The 12,231-nt window shown below is 36.5% G+C and overlaps 1 protein-coding gene across 1 annotated transcript in view; it reads right to left on the bottom strand.

Annotated features, from left to right (window-relative positions):
* Positions 1–394: 394 nt before the first annotated feature.
* Positions 395–12,231, bottom strand: part of NCAPG2 (non-SMC condensin II complex subunit G2) — a 37,321-nt gene continuing 25,484 nt past the window's right edge. Inside the window, exons 21-28 of the mRNA XM_042816933.1 lie at positions 11,997–12,140; positions 10,830–10,929; positions 9,986–10,170; positions 9,034–9,177; positions 7,797–7,900; positions 6,820–6,917; positions 6,293–6,395; positions 395–3,219 (exon numbers count right to left, since the gene is read on the bottom strand). Coding sequence (XP_042672867.1) covers positions 3,168–3,219; positions 6,293–6,395; positions 6,820–6,917; positions 7,797–7,900; positions 9,034–9,177; positions 9,986–10,170; positions 10,830–10,929; positions 11,997–12,140 — 930 coding nt within the window. The 3' untranslated portion in view covers positions 395–3,167. The remainder of the gene's footprint in view (positions 3,220–6,292; positions 6,396–6,819; positions 6,918–7,796; positions 7,901–9,033; positions 9,178–9,985; positions 10,171–10,829; positions 10,930–11,996; positions 12,141–12,231) is intronic.

Raw genomic sequence — 12,231 nt, 5'->3', positions numbered from 1 at the left:
GCTCCTGTGTTTTCTTCAGCTCATAATTTGAAGCTGTGATAGCGGGAAGACTGCTGGGCCTTGTTTCCAAGCCAGAAAACAGCAAACAAACTTTGTTGTCAAAAATGAGACCAAACCCCTAACAAATACAGCAGACTAATATAGTTAAGATTAATGAAATCATCTAAAGGAGCACTTCTTCACTAAATATTTAAACTGGTATATATGTATGAAGGAGAGAGTTATAAGCATGCTATTTACAGGTACAACTTTTGACTAGAAAACTTATTTTTCAGGTAGTTGTACATTAACAGTGACTTCCAAGGCAAATTGCTTGAAGAATATCTTAGAATGGTGCTATCTTGGTTGTATTTCAAACAATTTTACTAATTAAAGTTATCCTCTTGGAAAACTGAACCGATCTCAGTGGGTCTGAGAACTTTGGGAAGTTCTATGACATCCAGTTTTGATAGTATAGACAGCCAAATAAACTTCTCAATATCAGTCACCCCACAGCAATAACAAAGATCAGTCCCTCTGCCCCAGCAGTACTGCAAAGGCACTTTCAATCAGTAAGGTAAAACACATCTGATTTACAGGTCTCAAAAAATTAATGAAGCTTAAGAAATATACACTTTATTTATATCTTGAAAACAAAAGTGTAAGGATATAACAACTTGACAAAACTTTATTCAGTGCTCTCATTGCAAATTAAATCTGACTAAACTGTTGGAATATTTATGAAGACTCAAGGAGAAAGCACATGACAGATTTTGTCACAAGGAATTCAGAGATCAGTGCTTGTGTTGCAGAAAGCCAATGGTTTTTCACCTATGAGAGGAGCTGTAACAGAGCTGGATTGGATCCCAAGGTCTATAGACCAGCAGCACTGCTACCACAGAACTATTTCATCCCCTTGGAGCATCAGCCACCGAGAAGACAAAGGTTCATCTTTAAGCTTTCTTACCCTTCCTGGCGATATCACCTCCAAGTTCTTTAGAATAATTTCTGCTGTTGGCAGTTATCTGTATTTCAGGATCTGGAATACTGAGTCTGTAACAAGTAGTCCATCAAGAAGAAAAATACAACTCAAAAAGCATCGTTACAGACTGAGGAGAATAAAAAGGCAGTAACTCTTCTAATATGAGCAAATAGTGAAAGACTGAAAAGCAAAAGAAAAATCCATGGTGATTTACATATTCATTAACTAATTTGTATAATGAGAAGATTTAAAAGGTCATTACAGGAACACCTGCATGTTAGCAGATGTAGAAGAATGAAGGCCAAAGGACACCCAGTTTTTATAAAGATGTTGATAGATAAACAGTTGGCAGACCTACAGCTACCTGCTGTGGCAGCATGTCTTTCTGGCTCAGGCTAGTGTTGTGGAGAAAGTAAATCTGGAATTCACCTCTTCATAAGCTGACTTTCCTGTTGCAAAGTCTGACAGTTTATTAAGGATGTGATTATTTTTAAGTATCAACATTCCAGTTAAATCAGCTTCTACATAGAAGATTGATGCACTACAAAGACGTCTGGTTAGAGAGATGGGGGAAGAGCACTGTGCTCAGATCCTAATCAAGAATTAAGTCTGACTTCATTTAGGTAAATTTGCTAATTTCAGTGTCAGTGCCACTCAGTAGCACCAGGGATGTCAATGAGCCATTTGTACAGGCACTAAATGAGAAGCATCCTGTCCCTCTTTGTAGACAATGATTAGATATCCAAGTCTAAGACATCACTGCCATCTTTTCAGTCCCTGCTTGAATCAGTTTCCAGGGCTGCCTAGTAGGCTTACTTCTAAAACAGGCAAAAACATTGCATTGTGAACTTAGACATCTGATTTATATATGCCTCAGTTTAGGCAAAATAACATTCTGCAATCAACACTGTATTACTAGTTTCGAGAGAGCATCTGTTCACATTGAAAAGCTAAGCAAGTGGCTTACATGTCTGCATCGCCTGTGGCATTAATTTGTAAAAAGAGCCAAATACAAAGCAATTAAACTTATTTAACTTGAGAGGAAGCTCATGAGATAATTCAGTCCAATCCCCAGCTCAGGCAGGAGTAACTTCAAAATTACATCACGTTGGCCAATCGAGTTCTTGTCATCTCTAAGGACGGATCTTGCACTGTCTTTCTGGTGCCCCTGTTCCATTTTGTTTCACTTTGATCAGGAAAATACTTGCATGTGTCCAGTTTCTCTTGCTGCAGCTTCTGTCCGCTGCCTTGTGTCTTCTTGATTTGTACTTTTGAGAAAAGTCTTTTCATAATCCTTGTCACGTAAGTGAAGACAGCTCTTCTGCTGTGGTATGGGATTTGTCCATTGCAGGTAGAGGACTTTGCGTGTGTCAGGGCTGAACTCTACAAGATTTGCTGTTTTCTATGTCCATTAGATCAGATTAGATCAGATCCATTAGATTAGGTCAGGCTGCTACTGAGCTGGCCAACATTACCCCTCAACTGTTTCAACCACTGCTCCCAAGGTGCTGGCACCTGGCAATTTGCATTTCATTCCCTGCTAAAGACTTTTAATGAAAACATTGAACAGCATTGGGAACAATTCCTTGAGGAATGCCATCAGTAGGACTTCACAGCACCATTATTGTTAAACCCTGAGTGGCCAGGCAGTTCTCCACTCTACATGTAGCTCATCCAGCACAGTCCATCTCTCTCCAACTTGGCCACAAATATATATTGTAAGTCTCTGTTAACAGTCTTTCTAAGGACAGGAAAGTTGACATCTTCTGCTCTTATTTCATCCACAAAAAGGAAGGAAATGTGATTGGCCAAGAAGAATTTGCTTTTTGTGCATTCATGCTGGCAATATCCAAACACCTTGTTGTACTTCATGTGCTTTGACATGAATATTCTCTGAGAATTTCCCAGGGTCTGAGGTTGTGTGCTGTCTCAGTCCCAAAGTATGAGATACTATCTTGTTTTTATCAGACAAATGATAATTGTGATTTTTACCCTCCCCCATAATTTTATACAAAACCACCTTCTTAAAGGTCTTTGGCAATCTTTAATACTACATGTTTTCTATATACACTTAAATACTTTTTGCCTGCTTTAACTGTACAGAATAGCAGAAAATAAATCTTAGCTATTAATAAATTTACAATATGATATTTTCCTTTAAACAATATATCTCCTTTCAGATTTTATGACAAAAGCTTCCACATGGTCAAGGATTCAGGATTTCATCCAAAATTTTCTGAGATGATTCATACATTATTCTGAAACAGCATAAAACAAAGCATAACACAGTTAGACAGCTGAAATCAGTCCTCAGTTACTTGATTGCAAGAGCAGAGCTAGATCTTTTTACCCTATTTCTTTGACAACTTATTCCATTAAAAAATTAAATATCCTTTTACAAAATCACTTTTGAAACAGCTCCTTTTCTTCAACTCTTCCATTTTCCTGCTGACCATCTCTAGCTATAATTTACAACTAATTGGTTTAATTTACAAAGCCAATTCAAGCATTCAATTATCTCAATATTTACACAGATTGAGAAGCATCAACTCTCACAGCATTTTTACTCTTTTTTAAACAGAAATAGTCAAATTTCAATTCAACTGCTACTTCACTCTAAAACCACTTTTCATTTTTCTGTTCTCCCTCATTCTTCTCTCTTTGTAATTTTTCTCCTCATTTTTCTCCTCCAGCCTGAGCAGTCTGTCTTTTCCTTATATGCACCCATGTTAGTCACTTTCTTTCTCTTGTTTCACATTACTCCTAAACAGCCTCAAAAGTCAGCTATGGAACTTCCATTTGGAAGGCCCTCTTTGTTTTCTTACATTCCCTGAAGTTGTCACTCACAGGGGTGCCTTTGTAGCTGCATTCTGACATAACTTCTAGTAATGTTTCATGATACCCTACAAAGACAGAAGGACTTTGCTCTTCTACCAAAACATTATTTCATGGTCTCAGTGTTAACGACAATAAACTTTATCCTTCATGCTACTTTATTATTATTGTTGTTACAGACTTACACTCGAGAAGCAAGATTTAGTCAGATATTTAGGAGGGCACTCATTAAGCAATACCAAGACCAGACATACCACAGACAAAGCAGCATATTGCTTGTCAGATCATCCCAAATTCCTACGGCCCTGGTGGTGTCATATATTTCTCCTTTAAAATGCTAATAGCCTTTGATAGGAAATGCTGCTTTTCTGATACGTAGCAGACAACTCATACAAAAAATTTATGTTACAAAACAATGCAAGAATCATTATTCATAGGTGCAGTGAGAGCGCAAAAAGGAGACTGGGAAGCTAGCTGAGTGATTATACTAAAGAAACACTTCATTCTTCATTTGCTCAGTTTAAATCCTAGCACCCAGATACTGAGATGCTAATTAAAGTAATTACAGAATACCAAGAAAAAAGGTATTATTTCAAAGTGCATTTGTTTCAAAGAGCATGGAACACTTTTCTCTAGTCTCCAAATCACTGCGTTGGCAGCTTTATTAGCTTTTTTTTTTTTGCTCGAAATAAATACCTGCATTTTATAAACTAAATTAATGTGTGTGCTATTACTCTTGAGGAAATTCTTTCCATATACAATATGCTGTCCAGAATTTTAAAGTGCACTGAACAGCAATTTTAGACCCACAGGGCCTTCTTAAACTGCTAGCTCAGCTGAGGAGGGAAGACTAATTTATAATGAAAAGTTTTGCTTCTAAATTAGTGTAACAATTCCTTGCTTAACGACAGCACTTTAAGTACTCCACCAGACAGGTTTTCACCTATTTCTTTTTTCATTAATATGTAATAGATTGCTTCTAAGTTTAAGATGTTGGTGCAGAATGTCAGGTCTCTTGGGAAATTAAAGCATCTCACCATTTCCTACTATACCTGGGCATTAAATAAAGCAATCCACCAAAGTTACTACGACAGAAGAAAGTGGTAATATTATGAATAATATGAACAGTTAGTTAAAACACAGCAACAAGTTTTAGCATCAGTGCAACACCACGTGTTTGTAGCATCGGGTACAAAGTAACCATCAAACATCTAACTTGCAGCATTCCATAATTCATATTTTTGGGTTTGGTAAGCAAAGTGGGAAAACACAATCCTAACAAGTTTACAAAGAACAGTGCACGTTTCAGACTGCATAACCCCACTGTAATTATACATGAGCACAGTGTGATAGAGCACTAAAAATGGCATGTAGGCAACACTACAGGCCCAGCCTGTTCAGCTATAAAGCCTATCTAAGAAAGCACAAACACTATAAATTAATCCTAGAAAACCTTATCATTGAAGAACTTTCTCCTGACCTTTTCCCAACATGAATTTGTTTACTTTCTGCAGATAGGGGTAAAAAAAAAAAAAAATAATAACCACCACCAACCCAACATATTTGTGGGTGTTCTTACCGTACAGTTCTAATTCTCTCAAATTCAAAAGCTAGATCAGAGCTTTGCACAATTTTTTGATATCATAGTGTAATTCACATTCTTGTTATGAACACTTCCCATCATCACGTTTGTATTCATAAGCTCACGATTTTATCTGCAACTGGCTTTTTATGGTAAGGCAGCCATTCATACATCACAAAGCTAAGCACTGTGTAGTATCTTATGCTCTCTGCCTGCCCCAACTTCTAGGCTGGGGCAGAGAGGTTCACATACATTCATAAAGCAATTATCTGTTCTTACTGAAATTTATAGTCGGTAGTGCACTCAAGTGGCAGCAATTATTCATTCTCATGTGCCTGTTTATTTAATCATGGTAAGATATGCTTTAAATTCTCACCCTTTTCTTGATTAAAAGAATTGCAAAGTGAATCACAATACTTTGCTTCTAGCCTTTCCTTTCCAGTATATAATCATCATTTTAAAAAACATTTTGGTATAACACTTGGTAACCCAGCATTATATAACTTACGAGAAAAACAATTGTTAAGTTTTGCTTGATTTTGTTTGTATGGTATGTCTCAACCAAAAGAACTTTGTTCTCATTTCAACAACTAGCTAAAACAAGATCCCAAGCAGCAGTCACTACTGTGAAGTCTTGTGAATACTGCAATATATGGGATTAAGTCATAACACATTTAAATTAAATGCTCCCCCCCGCCAAAAAGAAAACAAACTAAAACTAAAATATGTGAAGATTGCAATCACAGCAAAATGCATGGATAGGAAATTTGATACTGTGCTGAACTCAGTGTCTCACAAGGTTTTTACCCCCTATTTTAAAACGTGTGATCATTCAGAATGCTTCAGCTGTATTACAGAGCACAACAGAAAGGGTATAGGAGAGGTTAGTGTCATTCCCCCCTTAGCAAATTTACCTTTCAGTACTGCTAAATTCTTCTGTGGCAGCTTCCTTGTAGGTCATAAGCTTTCTCTGAATGACAGGTGCAACATCTTTTAGAAGTGATGTTTTGTGCTTACCTATTTGAAATAGGATTATGTTAAAATGTTGGACTAAAATACTGCTTAACCAAAATAAAAGAAAGCAAACCCAAAAACCTTTCGCACATTTTCATACAGTGTCTTTTAAAAAGACAAAAAACACCCCACAAGACTACTTAAAAAGATTAGATATGACTAGGTTTTCACTGCCCTAGATTAATGACTGTGTGTTTCAGCCAAGCAAATATAGAGACGGACCCCATGAGTTAGCAGTCATATTTTCTGACTCACTATAGAACTTTTTAAGTCCAAAGCTTAACACCATCATGTACAAGTGATATGCCTTCGTACCTGCTGAATTGTTTTATTAAATTATACGAGCAATAAATAAATTCAAAAGTATATAGTACTGTATTTTTTTAATACACACGCACATATGTAGTACAGAATTGGTTTGACTGACCTTTAATTACAATCACAGTGCAGACCACAGATGTAAGACTAAAAATCCCTTCAATTTCTTCAGATAGAATGCATTCCAGTAATTCATTTAAAAATGACCTAAGGAAAAAATAACATAGATATACTTTCTAAATCATGTTTATTTCAAAATAGAACAGAACAAGCTTGTGATTACACTATGTTGCCAACACAGCTTAGAAGATACCATGTAGGGCAAAGGTGTGCTTATGGGGTGGTGGAGAACAGCGGGCTTCTTATGGGACTGTGAGCGTGTTTGAGTTCATATATTGCTGGGGAAGAAAGTAAAAGGTTTTCCCATAGAATAAGTAGCTTTTCTGAGAAATTAGAGCTTGTGGAGTATTTTGGGAAGAACAGTCTGAAAAAAATACTGTAACCAGTGGAATGTAATTAGTACGATTTATGGTGAACTTTCTAAAATCAATTTATAGTGAAGTTTAAAATACATTATATGACTCCAGTGGATTGCCAGTAACAACTCAGGTCCTTAAATCTAACACTGCTTGTAGCTCAATTAGAACCTAGAGTTTAATTAACATTTTATTCTAAAATGTGTATGTCATAAAAATTAAATTGGAAGTGTTTCCAATTAAAAAAAAATTAAAAAAAAAAAAAAGAGAGAAGAGTGAAGAACTCTTTTCTCAAAATATAGGACTTGAAAAAGGTTTTGAATTTTATATAGCCATTCTTTCTTATGAATGAAAAGAGGAAAGAAGTCTGGTCAAAGACCTCAGTTAGATGAACAGCTTTGTAAACAAGCACTGTTGGACGTTTAAAAAAAAAAAGAAAGAAAAAACCCACCAGTCAGCATCTCCCACATTACAATCATGCAGGTGAATTTAATAAGAAATTTCAGTTTCTCATAATGTATTTCAATTCAGAAATTAAAATATTATTGAATATACATAAGCTGTTCTATGTTATTAACAACCTTGGACAACTTAATGAAGAAACATTTACCTGACCACATTAACAGACTTCATAATTATTGCCATTAAGCTGCTTGAAAGAGGCGGAAGGTCTGAAACTGTCCTTGGTATCGTGAAAGCTTTTTCACCAGAAGCCTAGAGAAGGAGCAGTCAATAACTTCACACACATGCAGAAAACATCCAGGCAAACCTCTACTGCAGTAATTACATTAAGCAATTTATTCTTAAATAATTCAAGACAACATTCCCATGCATTGTTTGAACACCTTAAATCAATTGTGCAGTGCCCTAAATAACAAAAAATGAAATTTGAAAGGCTAAAACTGAACGACGTAAACAGCATTGTGGGAAACTGTCTCCACAGTTTGCCTGAGTACAAGCTTATGACTGGTCACTATGAACACAGCATACTGAACAGAAATAAATATCCTTTGTGTCTTCACGTTTAAGTATATGCCACAATTTCTTAAACTTAGATGCCAGTGATTCCTTAGGCTAAGTCTTTTTGAATCCAGTTCTGAATAGTATGGCAAGTATTTAGTTAGAACACAAGTTCTGATTTACTGGAGCAAAAGCTGCACATATGTGTACAGCAAAATACAGAATTCATTCCCTTTTTTCAATTGGAAGGCACACATCAACCCACCTCCTGGAAAGCAAGGCTGAAAAGAGGCTCTTTCTGACAGAGACCATAATGGTTGCTTAGAAAGACAAGTGCCATAACCACAAATGACCCTTCTTCCTGCTTCCCATGAACTTTGCTGAGCACATTATCGGTCTGAAGCGTGCCTGCCTGTGGTCAGTCAGTGTCAGTATCTTGGCTGAGGGAGTCCTGACACTGTGCAAACACTGCTTACCAACAGCCAAAACTTGCTGGTGTACCACCAATACTGTTTTAAACTCAAGTGCAAACCACAGCAGCGTACAGGCTGCTATGAACAAAGTTAACTCCTCCAGAGCCAGACTCAGTACAAATACACAGACAAAGAACTTCTCAAAAAAGACCCTGTTGTTTACCCCCAACACTGTCTGACTTCTAAAATTTTCTGCAAGGATCAGATACTGAACCAAATTTCAGGACAGGCATCATACGTGTGTTTGTAAACCCGAGAGATGCATTTTAAGATCAAATTATGGCAAATAAAACATCCTATTTGTTCCATGCCATAACACACAAAATCTTCATCTGCAGTAGGAAAAACACATTTTCTGAATGCAGCTTTCTACTTCCAGTATAACCTTTAAAAAGCAATCAGCATTAACTTTACCTCCTGTAGCGCATACTTTATCTCTGCCAGTATTGCAGCTAGGAGAGTGGAGAACACACTCTGGTGAACTGCTGGGCAAAGTGAATGCCAGCATTGGACCGCGTGTAAGAAATCTCCGAGAGGTGTTTGAACAGACTGAATCAACTGAAAGCAAAGACAAACAGATCAGCTGCTTGAGATTGCATGAAAATGATTAAAATATTTCAGCAAACTGCTGTCTGCAGAGAAGTGCAGGTGACACCCTGAAAGTCACTGTGGTATTCTGCTCACTTGGGATCAGGAAGGAAAGCAGTAACAACGATCAGAAGTCTACTCACAGGTTTCAGAAAAAAAGCAAACAAAACAATAATTGAACAAAAAAAAAACCCAACAAAAAAAAAACACCCATATTTCAAAAGGTCTAATAAGCAGATCATATTTTCCACTGTGATCCGTCTATCTTACTGTTATCTTCTCTGCTATAAAACTCAAGAAGCTGAATTTTCTGTGAAGATAGGATGGTCTGAAGAACTTCGGGACATTTTCCCGAAGCTTTTGTAGTTCAAGCTGAAACAATCATAAAATAGCCATAATTTCTCATCTCTCCCAAGATCAGAATATATATGACCAAAACCTTTGCTCAGGATTGAGTCCATTTTCACTGACAAGGTTAATAGTGTATCTAACCTATGACCTAACAGTGTCACAGGGTAGGTCACGGTAGATCATTCGTAGTGTAGATCATAGGCAACATAACACACTGTTCTCTGGATTACTAGCAATTCTGTCTCAAGACCAAAAAAAAAAAAAAAAAACAAACACTAATGGAGATGGGGAAGCAATATTAGAAAAACTTACTGAAAATATAAATCAGATGTTGAATGGAGTAACAACTTCAAAGTGTAACATCACGTTGCATTTGAGTAAAAGTATGGATTCATTTGCACACAGGTAGTGATGTTAAGAGTAATACCTGAATCCCTTCTCCATTCTGTTCCTTGATTCTGCTTGCAACACATTCTAAAACCTTCTGGAAGATGCTCTGTACAGCATGGAGGACCTGGGCTACTTCATCCACCTCAGTGCTCTGAGTCACAGAAGCTTCAGTAATTTCTTTTAGTGCACACAGCAGCACTGGTGCACAAAAGCCACCCCTGGCTAAAGAGATAAATACCACGATATATACACTGAAATGAGATATTCTTCAGATACAAATTTAAAAATAACTCACATACCACAAACAGCTACAGTTTCCTAGATGATGCATTTAGTTTCTGAGCACCTTCAGCTGAATTTTTCATGTATTTCAATTAGTATTTAGTTGAGTATAAATCCAGCGTTCCTTCAAAAAATTCTTGAAGTATATGGAATAAAATTGTATATTTTGTGAGAACTGAGCTTTAATTCTGTCTCTGCTGTCAACTTAACTTTCCAAATGTCAGCCAAATTTAAACTGCACTACAATTTTGTCTGTTAAGATAGGGAGATATATATACGTACACATGAAATCAGTGTGCACAAATATTTATGTACATATACTACTGTGTGATATCCCGATTATATAACAGGAATTTAACAGCAAGGAAAAAGCATTAGTTACCAACAATGGCAAGATGCTAGACAGCTTCTCTGCTTGTTTTCAATTTGCTGAAAAGCTGTTGTTACTTCTCACTGTATTAATGACATTTGCATCAACTAAAAACACTGTTTTTTTGAGAAAGAGATTCCACAATGCAAAAAAATAACAGCTCTGTTAATATAAAAACATGCCACCTAATTGTGTATGGGGGTGTTGATGTTAGCTCTACGCTTTGTACCTGTTTGTATAACTGAAAGTGCCACATCTAAAAAGTACAGTTGAAACTTGACGTTTCCGAGACCAACCATTATGACATCTTTGCAGACTGACAGATAGGCCTAGAAAAGAGATACAAAAATAAATTAAAAACAAAAAAACATTATTACATAAAGCAACAGTTCAGTAGTAGCGAGAAGTAATAAAAATATGAAATCAAAGGAACCATTTAATTATCTTTTTTTTAACCAGCCTGCATTTACATGAGCTGGGCCATTCAGAGACACAGATTGTGATTGAAGTTTGTCCCATATTCTCTCCCTTGACTAAAATTTGAAAAGACCCACAGCTCAGTGGTAAAATTACACTTGGTTAAGCGACACACAAGGGAAATACAACAGCAGACAATTAAAAAATTGCTTAAACATTACCTAATCACATGCTTTCTACACATCTACTAACAAGGAGCATTATTACAGACTCATCAAGCAGCATGTCAGATAGTTCTGTAGTTGATAACTTCCTATTTTATTATTTATCAGTACTTTCATTTTCAATTTCTATTCAGACCTGGGAAATTGATCAAACACACTCTAGAAATGCTGGTACATATTCTTTATTTTGTGTTTTGTCTTTTCATCAGCCTGAATCCTATGACTGCCAACTTCTGACAAATAGCCAGAGTAGCAGTATGCGTGCCAATTATTTCATTTTGAAAAGGGGCAATAGCTTATTAAACACACAATTAACCTGTCCCAAGAACGACTACAGCACTTACTTAACGCCTCTTTACAGCCTTCAAAAAGTCATTTGGCTGCAGCAGTGCAACTCCAAGTCAGTAAAAGACTCACTTCCTTACTATTAAATTCCCAGGCAACTCCCACTTCTCACTCTGCTGACTTTCACAGATGTTTTCTGGTACTCAGCACCAGAATGAAGTATGCTGAATTCCTCAGGGTATAATTCTACCTTTTCTTTTGGGAAAGCGGAAGGAAAGAGGGAAACAAAGCAAGCCAATATGATTAGATTTAAATCCTCTCTTTCACAGTAACATGACCTTCCTTGGCTTCCAAATCATACTGCATAGTGCACTGGGCATTTTGGATAACAATGTTTGTAAACCTGAAATTTACATATACCACTTATTTGGCTGCAAGCAGTTTGATTTATGTGAGAAGAGAGCTCTAACCTGGATAATTAATTCAGGAACATTACTCTGTTTTGCAATTCCATCCTCTTGTTCAGTTGCTAGTATAAAAGGTAAAACGTGACTTTCTACCCAAGCCCCTGTCTCCTGCAGATGTGACAGATAATCTTTTCCTTCTTCAGAAAACTGGAAAACAAAAACAGAAGTTTATAAACGTTTTCTAATTCTTCTGGAATTTCCTTATACTGTCAGCTTGAAGTCCTGCTTATACTAAAAA

This window comes from Centrocercus urophasianus, unplaced genomic scaffold, assembly GCF_019232065.1.
Source record: "Centrocercus urophasianus isolate 14NV4802_14NV808 unplaced genomic scaffold, USGS_Curo_1.0 seq_16, whole genome shotgun sequence".
NCBI lineage: Eukaryota > Metazoa > Chordata > Aves > Galliformes > Phasianidae > Centrocercus > Centrocercus urophasianus.
The sequence above is the reverse complement of the archived record's forward strand: the minus strand, read 5'-3'. Positions and strand labels throughout refer to the sequence as shown.